The sequence below is a fragment of the Erigeron canadensis genome, chromosome 5 (genome assembly GCF_010389155.1).
Source record: "Erigeron canadensis isolate Cc75 chromosome 5, C_canadensis_v1, whole genome shotgun sequence".
NCBI lineage: Eukaryota > Viridiplantae > Streptophyta > Magnoliopsida > Asterales > Asteraceae > Erigeron > Erigeron canadensis.
Genome location: NC_057765.1, coordinates 36,459,765 through 36,477,025, shown reverse-complemented (window position 1 = coordinate 36,477,025; position 17,261 = coordinate 36,459,765). Strand labels below are relative to the sequence as shown.

At 33.5% G+C, this 17,261-nt stretch overlaps 2 protein-coding genes across 2 annotated transcripts; one reads left to right on the top strand and one right to left on the bottom strand.

The window, feature by feature from the left end:
- On the top strand, positions 1-6,781 carry LOC122599111 (histidine kinase 5). The gene is made up of 13 exons (XM_043771572.1): positions 1-75; positions 678-770; positions 1,482-2,360; positions 2,812-3,039; positions 3,504-3,597; positions 3,871-4,077; positions 4,238-4,368; positions 4,600-4,649; positions 4,830-5,056; positions 5,250-5,353; positions 5,438-6,040; positions 6,162-6,329; positions 6,423-6,781. The coding sequence occupies exons 3-13, from the start codon at positions 1,593-1,595 to the stop codon at positions 6,546-6,548; spliced, it is 2,706 nt and encodes a 901-aa protein (XP_043627507.1). The 5' UTR covers positions 1-75; positions 678-770; positions 1,482-1,592; the 3' UTR covers positions 6,549-6,781.
- An 831-nt stretch (positions 6,782-7,612) lies between these two features.
- Positions 7,613-10,152, bottom strand: LOC122599112 (exocyst complex component EXO70A1). Its single transcript, XM_043771573.1, has one exon. It carries the CDS (start codon positions 10,049-10,051, stop codon positions 8,006-8,008), a length of 2,046 nt encoding a protein of 681 aa, XP_043627508.1. The 5' UTR covers positions 10,052-10,152; the 3' UTR covers positions 7,613-8,005.
- Between the last annotated feature and the right edge of the window lie 7,109 nt (positions 10,153-17,261).

The following is a 17,261-nucleotide window of genomic DNA, read 5'->3' as shown; positions in this document are numbered from 1 at the left end:
CACCATTTCCATAAAAACACTTTACAGATCTACACAGAAATATATGCATGTCTGCTGTACATTATGAATTCCAAGGTCAGATTTCAGAACTTTTTCTTTTTCTTCTTCTTCTTACTTTTGATCTAAATGTCAACAATCAACAATGTTATGGGCCAAAATAGTTGGTAGCTGGTTTCAATCATTAGTTGATGTTTTCTGGCCAATTTTTTCATAGTATTATTGATTAGTAGTGAGTGTTGTCCTGTTTCTTAGGTTTGGGGCCCCCTCCACTATCTAAATTTTGAAACTTGACAAGTTTTTAGCTTAAATAATACGAGTATGTTGATTTTGTTCAAATAGTTTCTGGGTTTTGGCCTTTTTTGTATACCACATTCAACATCATTGATTTTTTCATGTTTCTTTATTTTGATCTCCCGCCAAATTTATATTATTATTTTTAAGTTTGGACCTTTTGTTTGTAACTAACTTCTAGTTGTAATGATTTTTGGGTTGTATTAAATTTAACCATTTCTTGCAAAAGGATTAAACATTATTGAATAACATTGCATATGTCTTAGTCAAAAGACTCGCCCGCCTAGTAACTTCGTACGTTGTCAAGTAACCGACTTTTAGCTAAAATAATTTCTGGGTTTCAATCATTTATGGCTAAATTTTGTGGGGTTTGTCTATCCTTGCAGAATTTTGAGCTCTCAAGATTTTCCATTTGATAGTATTAATGCTATTGTTCAAACACAGAAAGCGAACCGAGGATCGATGGATCATATTGACTGGTAATTATCTGGTTTGATGATATAAGTTACAATAAAGCTCTATAAACTTCTGTAAATTTTTATCTTTTGATTGATTCATAAAAAGGTTGTTAATTGTATATTATTCTAGGATGTGGGCACTGTGCAATATTTTTTGTAAGATTATTAAATATGGAATACTTTTTTATTCAAATTATTAGCATTTCCAGTAAAGCTACTACTTGCATAATGGGAGAAAATTATTAAAATTGTTTTTGGTATGGGTGTTGGTTTATTTTATTGAATTATGCCTACATATTTGGATATCAGAACTACCCTTCCAACTTGGAAGCTCCATTAACGATTTGATTGTTTGCGATATGAGATGTTTAGTATCAAGTAAGAGAAGATGCATATTATAGCTAATTGTTGTGAATGTGACCCTTGAAGCGCCTGTGCACTACATATATACTTGCTAGTCAAAAAATAGTCAGTTTGACTTTTTGTGTCAAATTAGAGACTTTTATGGCTAAATTGGATAACAAATTACTGTTTTGGGTAAACCATTGGATTAAGAGTTAACAAGTATATTAGAGAAAACATTATGGATTAAGGTATAAGAACTTGAATAATTTTTAATTTGGGAACTTGAATTTGAACTTTACTACATTTGACCTTTGAAAGTCAACTAGACTTTTTACGCCAGAAGGATACTATGAACATTCAAAAAACTTTTTGACCATTTATTTGCAGAATTAATTCAAGCATAAATACTTTGGCATGCTGAAGCCTACATATCATCATCAGATAACACGAATCTCAGTATTGAATGATTAACCAAACTATTCTGAACTCGAGTTTATTATGGAAGACAACAATGCCGAAGATATGGAGGTTGAAATCTTGTCTTCAATGTGGCCTGAAGACATTGATGCAGCTGGGAAAAAGTTTAATGTTGAAAAACCAGGAGCCGATCAAGATTTATTAGAAGATTTGGCTTTTACAGAAGAACCAACTATAGTTGACTTTAAACGCCTACTTGAGCTCACAAACTATACTGAGAAAGGGTCCTCTCAATTATCATATCTTGTAAAAAACTGGGAACTGAAACAAGAAAATGTAGTACGACTTCTAAGGGAAGAACTCGAGAATCTAAGCAAACAACAACATGAAGTTGAGCTCAAGAAATTGGAAATATTGGAAGAACATCAGTTTGAAGATGAAAGATATGGAGGTGACAAACGCCCAGTTTCTATACTAGAAGAAGTTTATGACATATTTCAAGATGTTCCCAAGAGACGAAAAAATGTTATAACTAAAGATGAAAGATTAGAAATAGAGGATGATTATGATAGTGATACAGTTAAGTTTTGGAAGCAACAGGCTTTGCATTTTGAGAAAATGTTAGAAGCGAGTGTCCAACGGGAGCAAGTACTGTTGGAAAAATTGGAGGAAAGCATTAAAATGCTCGAGAAGCAATCATCACCCGTTGAAGAACTTTCGCAGATTCTGAAAAGGGCTGATAACTTTCTACATTTTGTTCTTCAGAATGCTCCAGTTGTCATTGGCCATCAAGATAAAGATTTGAGATATCGATTCATTTATAATCATTTTCCAAGTTTGGGAGAGGAGGTAATATGATTGTCAGTTATCTATAGGGTTACTTGAATAAAAAATTAACCAACTCTGGTCCAATTTCTATTTTAGGTAACCAACTTCGTTTTCATTTATAAGAAACCGCACATTATCAAAAGTTTTCGATTTAAGGTACTCTGTGTAGTACATGTTACCAGGTCAAAACAGACATGGAAGATGCAGAGTTGGTACCTTTGAAATGTTGACTTTTATTGAATTGGTACAAGAAACTGATTAACCGCTATCAGGATCGAAAATCACCTCAAATCTATTTTTCTAGAAATTTGTGGATGAACATAAAGTTGGTTTTCCAAAGTAGAAATTCGACTAAAATGTATCGAATTTATATGCAACTAAACCTTGATTATATATGTGAAAATTTCATGTTTAAACTTCAAGGATCCATCTTTTTATCACTCATAGGTCTGATGTTTTTTAAATGTTTTAGGAAATTATTGGGAAAACAGATACCGAAATATTCAAAGGTGGCGGTGTTAAGGAATCCCAAGACTTCAAAAGGGAAGTTCTTGAAAAAGGATTGCCAGGAAAGAGAGAAATTACATTTGAGACCGAATTATTTGGAGCTAAAACATTCTTGATATACGTTGAACCCGTTTTCAGCAAAGAAGGCGAGGCGATTGGTGTGAATTATATGGGAATGGAAATAACCGACCAAGTAAGAGTTATAGATTGTCATATTTTATTAGAAGGTGCAGTTCGAATCACGTACTTATAAATGGGTCAGTTTCAGTTATGGTTTACCCCTAACGGCTCAAATGGATCCAAAAAGATATAGCTAAAAAGTATACGGGGTCAAATGGGTTACAAGTCTGATAAAGTTTAGATTTACGTCAAACAAAACTGTATCCAGAACTTATAGTTATTATAGTGATATACTCCAGTTTTTTGTAAACATATTAAACACGTCAGTTATAACAATGACAATTTGAATATGGACAAAAAAGTGTTCAGGTCAACCCAATCTTACCTGTTGACCAGCAAGAGTGACCCGGCCATTTTGCCACCTGTGTATGTATCCTTATTGGTCTGTTGATATCTATATTTTTAAAGCGTTATGAGTCTAAAGTAACTACGTAAAGAGGGATTCACTATGTTTACCATGAATGGCTGTGATTTTAGGTAAGAAAGAGAGAAAAGATGGCAAAGCTCCGAGAGGAAATAGCTGTGCAGAAGGCAAGGGAGACCGAACTTAACAAAACTATTCATATAACAGGTTTAGCAGTTATCTTTTTCATCTTAGGTTTAAAAAAATCCACTATTTCTTATACCATTCTTCATTAGCGTTACAATTTATTGATGTTTATATTTCTACCCTACGTAAAAGTTCAATGCTGTTGAGGGCATGTAAATGCATTGTTCGTAGATACCCTCTAAGTTATTTCTTTTTTCTTTTGGTACCAACTAACAATGGGTCAATAATGTCATGATATTCTTATTCTTTTGAAGGTTATCAACATTTTTTTTGCAATTAATTTTTTTTTTGTAGAGGAGACAATGAGAGCAAAACAGATGTTAGCAACAATGTCACATGAGATAAGATCTCCTTTATCTGGCGTAGTTAGTATGGCAGAGATTCTATCAACTACAAAGCTCGATAAAGATCAAAAACAACTCTTAAGTGTCATGCTATCTTCGGGTGATTTAGTCCTTCAACTAATAAATGACATCCTCGACCTCTCCAAAGTCGAATCAGGTAGACTGTTGGACCCTTTTTGTCACATTTCTTATCTGAATTTTTTCATATTCCTTTCTTTGTATCATTTTCTAAGTTATCACTTTCTTTGTTCAATGCTGAAAATGAGTTAAGTGAGTATCTGAGATTTGCGAAGCTGAATGTTTAGTACTTTCTCTAGGTGTTATGAAGCTTGAAGCTACAAAGTTTAGGCCTCGAGAGGTGATCAAGCATGTACTCCAAACCGCTGCTGCATCACTAAAAAAGATGCTAATACTGGAAGGACATGTAGCAGATGATGTTCCCATTGAGGTATATACTTTGCATGAATAACCTTAAATAGTAGTCCCTTCTATTCTGTGAAAAATGTACTCTATTCATATGACATATAGTTGCATTCTATGCATAGGGGTAAAGATTATAATAAGTTAATAACTGTTATCATAGTATGATAGTGCATATCCTAGTTATAAATCTTAGATCCACCAATAATAAAATACATCATTAGAGGTATGTAAGCTATATCATCTTGACTTATTCCAGGTCATTGGAGATGTTCTACGAATTCGACAAATCCTCACCAACCTAATCAGGTACATCTACCACTCTCAGAGTTCCATTTAATATGCATGGTTTTACATAAATATATTTAAGTATATTTCTATATAATCTAATAATTTAATACAATGCAATGCACAAACCTGGTTGAATCAATGTCAAATCTTGGTATAATGTTTCGATTCTTTTATCAAATTTCACATCATTTCCTGCAGCAATGCTGTCAAATTTACCCACCAAGGGAAGGTTAAGATAAATCTTTATGTAATAGCAGACCCATCTCCCGAAGATCAGCAAAAGCTAAAGACAGATACATACGAGCAGCTGCTTCCTACAGGAAGCAATGTATTGTTAGATGAACACATGGGGAACGGACCAAAATCACATGAAACTGTGGTGTGGATACGCTGTGATGTTCAGGATACCGGAATTGGAATCCCAGGTGCATTCTTTGTTCCTAATCTTCTAATGAGCAATTTGCTTGCAAAACAAATGTACTTTCTGTTAAAATTTCTAATTTAGAGGTATATAGTATAGCATCGGTCATTAAATTCAGTTTATATGGAATTAGTACTCATATCTATGAGCAATTTATCTTCTTTTTTGCTCACATGTTTTCACTATGATTTGATCAGAAACTGCGTTACCATCATTATTCAAGAAATATATGCAAGCTGGTGCAGATACAGCTCGAAAATATGGTGGGACTGGATTAGGTTTAGCCATATGCAAACAACTGGTAATGTTTCTTAAACATCGGCTTCAGTTGACTTTTATCTTTACTTAACTGATCGAAAGGCATGTTTTCTTGTCAATATACCAGGTTGAGCTTATGGGTGGACGTCTCACGGTTTCTAGCAAAGAAAATTGTGGATCTACGTTCACATTTATTCTACCCTACAAAGTTCCCAATGCTTGTGAAAGTTCGGATGAAAACGATGAGTTCCAAGATGTGGATGATAATGGATCCATCGAAGATGATGTTACTTGTGGTTTTTTCCAGTTTAGTCCACGGACTTTAGGAACTCTTTTCTCCTCTAATGGTTCAAGCCAAACGCACAAGTTAACAGGAAATGTAATTGGTAACGAAAAGCTGGATGTATCCAGTATTGTAGCTGAAAGTAACACTGACCATGATATACAAGATCGGTCATTCCATGATCCTTGCGTCCAAAAAAACCGACCCTCGAGCATGGATTTGACTAGGGAGAATTCTGGTAAATCCTTGGGGTGCAATTCTAGTAACTTGGAAGAAGTATCCAAAACATCAGCAAGACCCAAAATCCTTCTAGTAGAAGATCATGTTGTGAACGTGATGGTAGCAAAGCGGATGATGAAACAGCTGAATCAAGATATGGATATTGTGAACAACGGGGTTGAAGCTGTGCGTGCTGTTCAACGTTGTGAATATGCTCTCATTCTTATGGTATTTCTTCATGTTCTTATGAGTCATTTTTTAAATTAATTACTTCGGAAATCAGTATGAATTAGTTTGGATTAAGTTTTCAAACACTGAGTGAAATCTTGTGGTTTTATGTTGGTTGCAGGATGTATGCATGCCCGTAATGGATGGTCTTCAAGCCACAAGATTGATCCGTTCATATGAGAGAACTGGCAGCTGGGATGAAGCACGGTTAGCTGCAGTTGAACTGCAGGATCTTCCTTCTGGCAATCAAATATTGATGGAACCCAGAAAGAGAATTCCCATCATTGCTGTAAGTACATAATGTGATTACAAGGAAATTAAATAATTCCAATGGCATTTTCACCATCTTTAACTTGCCTCAAAAACTTGATGGTTTTTCCAGATGACTGCAAATGCAATGTCAGAAAGCGCAGAAGAATGTTTCGCCAATGGCATGGACTCTTTCGTAACGAAACCCGTTACTCTTCAAAACTTAAAACAATGTCTTGAACAGTATTTGCCATCATAGGGAACCATGTAAATTTATGGATGTGTTTGTATAGCTAAGTGAATACATTAGGGAATTTTTGTTGGCAGGGTTCGGTCGCAATTTTTGTCCTCAGAATATAATTTTTAGAGGGTTAGATAGACAAATGTTTGAGCTAGATTTTAACAATAAAAAGTTACTACCAAGTAGTAATTGTGAAATTGACTGGTTGTCAAAGTCTTTGTATGTAATTTTTTCGATATGATTTGCTAATGTGCTGGTTTGACAATTCAAACTATTTGACCTTGTATAACAATGTAGAGTTCTCTGTTGAAATCTATAATATCAACACAAAGATTTTGGAGTATATGGCATAATATTTGATCGACAAAAGAAAGTTGAACACAGGTACAACATACCAATAATGATGATCTAACACAATAATCTGACAATTGAGCATTTGACATAATACAAGATCACATAGATAACTTAATTGCATCTCAAAACCAAAATTCATGAGAAGACGAGGAACAAGCAGTTAAAACATGAATTTTGCAAACACCATGAATCCTACAAAGCCAATTACAAAGGATTGTGACAAAAACTGAAATGCACCTGTTGGGTCAAGATTTGTCAAATGTCTTTTTCACAAGTCATAGGTTGGTTTGGTGCTTCTTAGAAATTGGAATATCAAAGAAAAAAATGCCAGTAGCCTGAATTGTCAGGAACATCATCAATGTACAAGGAGTCGTCATTATCTAGCTAACCATCAAAAGAACTTCCAGGAAGTGATTTTGACGATAATTTGACCGAATCATACATAATCCGCTTTATTTTCCTTGTCAAAAATTCAAGGACCAATTCAATATCCATGACCACGATCACGACTATTGCCACCACAACTCAAGTTATAAAGATGGCTTTCAAAAATAAAGGTCAGTGCAAAGTGACCAACAAAAGCATGAAACACACGACAAATGATGATAGGAATATAATAAGAGCACAGTCATTTTGTAACTCGGGGTACTTACAAATTTGGCAAAACCTACTTATACAATGAAAACACAAGGTAAACTTTACTTAAATAAACACAGATTGCCCTCATGTAACATCATAAACCCATGCTAAACCAACTTTTATAAAATACACATCAATTTCAAGATTCAAGTAACTGTAAAATTTATGGTGCCAGAGTTCCTAGATGCACTTTATACCAAAATAATTGTACAGTAAAAGAACAGAACTAAATTATAACTTAACTTGCTGCTAAACCTAAAACAGAACCAATAATTTATGGATTCAACCCAACAAAGACCAACCTGAAAAGGTTAAATATCACCCGCCACTATGCTTGTCGTTTTAATCTTCTGCTGGCTGGTTAGTACGCAGATCCAAGAAACAAAAACCAAAAAATTCCCTTTCATGCAGCAAACTTTAAGAATATAAATTAAGGTGTTCTTATACACTTTGAGTTCCTCAATATGTACAAAGAACCCATCTCATGCTGATGCGGTGGTGGGTGTCGGAGAAGCAGAATACTGATCTTCCACACCATTACTACTGAATTTACTACTCTGTTGCCGGACTTTAAAACTACTATGTCTCAACGGTTTTGGTGAGAATAGAGAATTAAGCATTTTCTCCAAAGATTGAGCAGTGAATTTTGCATACTTGCTAGCACTAGAATCTTGCTCAACCAATGGCCCATAATTCTGCATATAACTTCTGTAAACAGGAACAATTGCCTGAATGATAAGCTGACATGTCTTTTCCCGTAGATCTTTCTCCATTAGAACCCATGTAGAGTGCCTCTTATAAATGTTATCAAAAGCTTCATTAAAAGCTTTAAGACTCTTTTTTACAAGATCACGTGCAGTGGCACGGCCTCCAGAAAACAGAATCAGGCCTTCCCGACTTAAATGAGAAGGAAGTTTTGCCCAACTTTCCTTTAAAAAAATAGTGGAATAGTACTCTGTGGAGTCTTGGTGTTCTCTTAACCATTGATCACCCAATAGAGCTCCAATCTTTGTGCCTTTTAAATGCTTATAAAGATGATAGTGATTGTTCATCAAGAAAACGTATGAAAGGATGGTATCATTATAGGCCTTCGACCATGACTGAAGATTCAATTCAATGGCTCTGACCAAATTAAGAAGCTCATCATGAAGAAGACTTTCTTGAAACTTTTCATGCTTCCAACTTCTTTCAATGGCTAGAACTTGGTTCAAGATTGATTTATAATCGTTTCCAATAAGCCTATTGGAGTAATCAGTGATAAAACTCACAAGTCTTGGAACACTGCCATCGGGTGGAGGTGGGGCTTGTCGCTGCAACTCCACTTGAACTAAAAGCTCCCAAAATATTTCAGAAGCTCCTTCAATTACTCTTTTGATGAGATCCCTTGTGAGATTTTGAATTTCAGCACAGGCAGCCCCACCAAAGAGACGGTTAAAATCTAACCTTAACCTATTTAAAGACGCGAAAATGTCTAATAACTTCAATAACTTTATTGGATCTTTCTTACTCTCAGTGACAGTTTTCCCAAATTGGAGAAAAGCAAGCATGCCTGCTTGGGCTGCTATATTAGCGAAACAACCCCTCCATACATCTAATCCCAATCTGTCAAAAACATCATTACAAAGCTTATATTCAGCCTCAAATAAATGCTTCACTGCAAACTCCAAATGTTTACTCCACTTGGCTATGTAACCCTCGATACTCTGCACGTCATTGAACTCTGAAACTGAAATCTCCAAATAATCCAGGTTCAATGCACGCAAACTTGCTCTAACAATCGAACTACGAACTTCAACATAGATAGATTTGCAATTTTCAAGTCTGTTGTTAGCGATTAAGGTTCTGAGAATATCTTGTAACTTCCGAATGACAGGGACAGGCAACGGAGATGGAGCAATGCAGGCTTGTTCATCTTTCAACGGGGATGAAGACATAGGTAATGGTACACTATTTTCCTTCAAAAGACGTCTAAACTCAACCTCCAACCTATCTAAAGCCGCCTCTAAAAGCCCACCATCAAGCCGTCCCTTTTCTTCATTACTCTGCAATTCCTTAAGATACTCTAAAGCCTTTTTCAAACTATTAGTGTATCTTACATCTGCTACATTATTATCCTGCAAATATTCGACAATATCATCCAACCACTGAATCGCCATCCCACAATTATCCGAAAGAAACCTCAACGCTTCCTGCAAATTCTTCAAAACTGCAAGGTACCCATTAAGATCCGACTGAGGATCCGATAACGACTTCTCTAACCCATGAATCGCATCAAACACTTTCAAAACAGCAGCTGCTGGAACCACAGCTCTGTTTATATGACCACCAACTGCATCAAGTGCATCCCTTTGCGCCCGAATAGGCCTAACCGCAGCTTCTAGCAACGGTAACCTCTGATTAATCTCTTCTAACCTGGGACCAGCATTTCGTATCGATAACCCTAAAGATTTACACTTTTCTAAATTACCCTTCAAAGAATTCCTTGCAGACATCAAATTCTCAATACCCAATTCACCCCTTGACCCCATTCCCACAAAAAATCTATGTATTTGTATATATAAACTGAAATAATTCAACCCTAATTTACACAATGAAAATATAAACCCTAAACAGTAAACACTAACATTAACTTAAGCATAAAAAAAACAGATCTAAAATCAATAAAAACACCACATTTGGTAGAAAACACACATAAATCAAAATGGGTGTCTTCAAAATTGAATATTTATAGCACCAATCACAAAAAGATTCAAACTTTATTGAGAAACTTACAAATCTTGGAGAAATAGTGATGTGGGTATGAAGATCAAGCAAAATTAGGTTAAAGTTGAAGAGTAATTGAGTGTGTGTTTGTGTGTGTATAATTGGGTTTGTGAAAATATGGGTGAAATTTAGGGGAAAATAAGAAAAGATAACCCTAAAAAAAGTGGTAGATATGGAAATAGATACAGTAAGAATAATGGTACACGGCTTTTGTTGTTATTCTTCTTCAACTTTCTGCTTTTTGACACTACTTTTTATCACTTACTTTTTCCTGTTTATGGCATATATTCATGTTTATAGTTCTACTTTATTATTTTGGATTATTTTATTACCATTATTAAAAGTACAATGCAATAATACATAATATATTTGTAGGGGTGTAAGAAAAAGAAATGAACCGAAAAATTGAAAAACCGTTTCGAACTGTGTGATCTAAAATCGAAAAAACTGAAACCCGAAAAAACCGAAAACAAAAAAACTAATGTGTAACGGTTTGGCTACGGTTTTTCAATATTCATTACCCGCGGTTAACTGAACCGAATTTTGATATATGTCTACATATAATCATATATGTATATTTACACATCATTGTATTATATGAATACATTATTTACATATCTATTTAACAAATTTTTTGTATTTGTTGTCTAAAATATTAACAATTTTATTAACTTTTTTTCACAATCTATGATTAGTTTTGGATATTCTAAGTAATTTTGTTATAGAAGACACTTTAAGCAGTGAATCATAATATTCTTAAATAGAAACTTGCATTGCATAAATATAATGTTAGCTAAAAAGTAATTCAAAATTAGATGTAATGTATATTATTTATAAAACAAAATTTTAATGTAATTAAATAACTATTTTACATAGAAAAATTAATTGATACAATGTAATTAATTGACTATTATAATTGAAAACTTAAACTTTTTATTAACACAACTGTAATAAATGGTTAACCGAAATTAACCGACTTTTTCGGGTAACCGATTTGCGGGTAATCGAAATTAACGGTTCAAAATTTCTAACTAACTAAACCAAACTGAAACCTGAAAAACGATTCGAAATTTCTAGCTAACCAAACCGTTTACAGCCCTACATATTTGGTATTTTATTACCGATATCAAAACTAATTTTGATGATACCATTAATCTATACTTTCTGGTGAAAAAATTGTCATAGATTAACAACATTTTCTTAGCTATCAAAATATATGCGAAAACCACCATAAAAAAGTCGTTACATATCACCAATAAGAACATTTTCATCCGTGGTATTATATGGGTACTATGCTAGTCGATGTTTAAACACAAAACTATATCCAGGTTCATTTTCTAAGACACCAGATGTTTAAAGTTATATAGTTGTATACCAGAAAGAATGTCAACAGCCTAATTGTAGTGGGCATACACTCTTAGGTCAATTATATTGCCCCATTTCATGGTTTATTGGCCAATGACAATTGTGTCGTGGAAACATTGTTGAAAAAGGATTAATTAGTATCCCCTTTGGTTCATATCATATGGTACGTAATTCTAATATTTGTGGAGACACCATCAATTAATTATACGAGTTTAATTTAACAGTTTTAGAAGGTTTTACAATTTAAAACCAGCTTAATTAACTATATGTTTAAAGGTTACGGATTTTTTCCGTCTTTTTCATGACATATATACTATATCTGCTTCAACATATAATTAGGAGGATTTATTATTTTCCATATACTATTTCAATTCTGCTTCACATATATATGAGATATATCACTAATCGATATATATTAGTAAGGAAACAAGAGTGTTGATAAACATATCACATGACACATAATTTAATAGCTACTTTGTATATATATAGTGCATTATATATTTGTGTATCACAACTCAATATAGGAATGATGATATTAGAGTCTACTTTTTTTTTATATATGATAGAGTATGGACTAAAATATGCATCTTTCTATTCAGGTACACTTGGCACTCCTAATCCACCTCCTTGAGTCTAATTCTTCCCCGTTATTAATCATCTAATTTTTTTAATATTAATCTAAATTAATTTACACTTTTTGGTTTTCCATCACCAATTTACACTTTAACCCAATCTAAAACAATTAATTTACACTTTTTAGTTTTCCATCACCAATTTACACTTTAACCTAATTTAAAATAATTAACTTACACTTTTTTATTTTATATCACCAATTTACACTTTAACCTAATTTATTTAATTATACTTTTATATATATAGTTTACATTTTTAGAATATAAGAAACTGTAAATTTTTTATTTAACTAAAGTTGAAGAAAAAAAAGATAAACTGAAATCAATATTTATATGGAGTTAATTTTCGTATGTTTCTTCGTTGGGCGGATAATTTTTGGAGTATTTTGACCGATGGAGTGACTATTCAGCTAGCAAATTTTCAAGTTGATTTCGATATATCTATTTAATATATTTGAAATCCAATTTTTGTAGCTTTGATTAATATATTTTGAGACTACCCGTCCATTAGACGGGCCTGACCACTAGTATTATTATAAGGTGTATAAATTATTTCCTGTTTTTATTCTACATATGTATTGCATGTTCATTGCCTCATTGGATTACTTTTTTTTTTTTTTTGTCAAAACTAGTTTTAAATGTACATATATAAAGTATGTGATGTATATATGTTGGTTGTAGTTGTTTGTTTGGTACCTATCTAAGGTATACAATGCTTTCGCCTTTTGTTTTGTAGTACGTCAGTTTTGGGGTGAATTGTATGCACGTGTTCGAGGAGTACGTTAGACAACAAGCATACTAAATAAAATCCTTTTGTCGGTGGTGATGCATGCACGTGGATGGATGCTTACTTCTCAAATATGCTCTCTTATTCTTGTGTTTCATCTCTTAAAATGGAAATATTATATACTTGGGTTTGTATCGAAATGATATGATTGTGTTGACTTACTGATTAAGGTTTTTTATTAAGAAAAAAAGAAAATGCTAAACAAAGCCCTTATGACTTTATTTAACATGCATAAAAACGTTGTACGTTTCCATATCAAAAGCCCACCCCTAATTTTTATGGTAAATATACAACTATCTAATGCACCTTAATGAAAGCCATTAAGACTTTGTTTAGCAAAACCAAAAAAAAAAAGCAAGATTCTTGTTTTACATCGCTTAGATTATCAAATAAATTAAATAACATCAATAAATTGAAATACATCTCTACTAGTACTGTAAGGACCCAAACCTCTTTAAACAAAATCGAATAATTTTTTTTTTTTTTTTTTTTGGTGTCCACTGCGGCGCAGTGAGGCGAGACCACCTCCACTGCGGCGCAGTGGAAATTCTCTGCCAAAAGTGAAAGAAAGCTCACTGCGGCACAGTGAGGTAGGACACACTCACTGCGGCGCAGTGATATATCTCGGCTAACATTAACCAAAAGTCCACTGCGGCGCAGTGAGCTAAAGCAGGCTCCCACTGCGGCGTAGTGGGGGCTACCTGCAGCAAACCACTTGTTTAAAATCAGGTTTTCCCGCACTTAACTCTAAATGTTAAACCAAAAACACCATTTCAACTTCAACATTTCCGAATACCAAAACATGACCTTTAGAGCATAAGTCACCCATACATTGAAATCATTCCTTTTAACAAGACTTTTGACTACAAAAATTTCACAAGCGGGTCAATAACCCTACTTGGGTAATTGTCAAGTTAGTTACAAATTCTACCATTACTAAAGTTTCCAACGCAACTACAACCTTTCAGGAGTTCATCCAAAAATAATTTGACCAAAGAACATGTATCAAAAGCCAATGGGTATCAAAAGGGACCATCTACCCAAATTATCCAAGTGCCAACCTTCCAAATGACAAGAGCTTCCAAATTCGAACTTCACTCGATCACTTCTTTACCTTTGCTACTACCAACTCCTATAAAAGAGTTAAACAACTAAAACATAAGCAACGCTTAGTGAATGCATACACATATAATCATAATCATGTCATTTCAACTTTGTGCATCAAACACCATATAGGCCTAGCAAGCTAGCCTTTTCATACATTTCAAACAACATACATTCATTTTCAACATGGCCATGGATAATTTGGCTAGTAGGAATTTACCCACCTACTAGCTCTTATAAACAAATTGACTAGTAGGAATTTACCCACCTACTAGTTCTAACAAACAACTATCTAATGGGTCATAGGAATTTACCCACCTATGACCTCTAGTAACAAGAACATGATTATATGCATATACACTCACCATAAACTTGGCTATTTGACACAACAAGGCTACAAGATCGACAATTTAATCTTCAACACCTCAAGAATGGGAAACAAAGAATTAGGGTTTTCAAATTGGAATTCTTCCTCTTTTTCTTCTTTAAAGAATCGGTCACCACCACCTCCAAGGAAGCCCCAAATTTCAATTCTAACACAATAGGAGATGATTATTGTTATAGCTTTTAAGATTAAACTTCTTCAATTTGAGTTTCTATTGCATGAACCATGGAAGGATTTTGAGAAAATGGAGTAGTTAGAAGAGAAAAGAGCTTGAGTGGGAAAACATGAATCATCAACTTAGTGGCTGGCTTTTTTCTCTGCTAGCCACGTCCCATATTGTATTTTGTGGGTAAAATACCCGTTAGCCACTAAAGTTCCAACTAAATTAATCCCTTAACTCAAAACAAAATACTAGGAAATTAATTTAATGTCAAAACTACAAAAAAGGTTAATTTTCTATTACCTTAAAATACTGGGATGTTACAAGTACTTGAATTGAACGTATTATATTGTTGCTTCGATGTTTTGATAGCGACCGCCACTACATGAATAAAATAGCTTCCAGATCCATTTGTATCTTTTAGGAATGTGATGTCGTTTCGATGGAATTAAAGTGTATTTTACCTGATAACTCATTTACTTAAAGTTTAAGCCAGGCAATTAACATCTTAATTTACTAGCACAATCCTAGTATATATGATCCAATCATATCCACAAAGGAAGTGATATCCGCGTTCTTTTTGTTAGAATATGAATACGTAAAACATACAAGATCACGAATAAGCGCAACGGAAGAAATCGAAACATATATGCAATCACATTAATTAACAAAGAGAAAATTGAGACGTGTACCTTATATGCAAAGATCCAATTGAGATAATAATAATAAGATTATTATTAATGCTTAGGGTTTAAAGCAAAACCCCTCCACGATCGCACACTAGACACCCCGAATAATGTATGCTAGTACCCCGATCACGAACCTAAACAACCCTTTGTTTAAAACCCTAAACTTAAAGTCGAAAACCGAAAACCCCTTTGAGATGGGGTGTTCGGGCGAAACAAGAAGAAAAGGAGAGAGAAGAGAGGATTTGTTTGTAAATTGAATGAATGAAAAACCTTGAATTAACCCTTGTATTTATAGGGTAATATTAGGTTAACAATAACTTGGAAACTAAGCAACCATCAAGACTTTGGAAAGCCTTGATGAAACCGTCCCCCTTAATGGACTTTGGTCCAAGTCCACTTTCCAATTTTCACATTTTAATCCTCCTTTTTAATCAATTAAATATAATTAATCCTTTAATTATGTTTAATTAATTATTTCGTGATCAAACTAATTAATATATTACTTTAATATATCAATTGTTATTATCGAGTTACCGTGTCATTTCGTGTGACCCCGTAGGCTTAAATTATTCCCGGACATGCGACTTATAATAATATGATCATATGCCAACACTTTTAATCTCTCACACACAACAATATATATTTTATACAGTTATACAATATAGATTTATTTTTTTATGGCTACTAAGTGTTCAAAGATATCATTCCCCTATATAGTTCTAAAATCATGTGTTCCCAATCATGATGCATGATCGATCTTCTCTTACGGACTTTTATCTAGTTGAAAAGGTACAATAATTGATTTTTTTAAACTTTGTGTTTTTGTATAATGAGCATTTATTTCAAGGCAAAAGGAGACATGCCGTTTTGAAGGATGATTAGTTAGTCAAAAGTGTTGCAAATTAATCCTTTTGCTAAACGTTTATTATATTTTATACTATATTATAAAACAAATCTCACTTGTTTATATTTTAAGTTTTAACATTTACTTTCTCAAAATGCAAATATTTCAATTATATATTTACCTAACACCCTTTCTCTCTCCTCAAATCTCAACCAATCATTTGTTTTCTCTCTTCTCCATAAATCATTTATTCCTCCAATTCATTCAAGTTTTATCTCAAAAACCGTACATCGATAAATTATAAAAATTATATAGGTGTTCTTAAAATTTCATGCCCTTTCATTAGAGATGTCATTCGATATACTTTCGATGAATTTTTAATTCCGAGGGCGGAGCCTGTACGGCTAAGGCATTTGGCTATCACACTCTATGACCTATCACCCACATCATCTCACCGCCGCAACGTGCGGGTACTTGCTCTCGTTCTAAATTAGGTCAATATGCGTTTCAATTGTTCAAAACATAAACAAAATGTAAAAAAAGTTAATGACACTTATATATGATGTTGGTTATGGATGATTGTTATTCATGATTATGACTTCAAATCTATACTATCTATATAAACAAACTATCCCCTTAAAATTTAACACTTTACCTTTAAAATCTCTAATTTATCCTTTTAATTTATACTACCATCATTTCTTTATCCCTGGAATTCCAAAAATATCCTTATAAAAAAACCTTACGCGTGTCCCATCCCTTCCCTGAAGACTGAAGTTGCTCACATAATATAACAAAAAAAACACACGTGTTACTAAATTTAATAATTGATCAACATAATTACGCTCACTCTAAAACAAATAATGGCGATTTGCACTTTCTACCAGACTAGGAAACACTTGAGTTGAATCATAAATTCATATAATAACACGGTATCGCTACTTAACTGGTGCTTTATTTTTATGCCCCGCCGCATCGCACGGGTACAAGGCTAGTATTACTAATATTA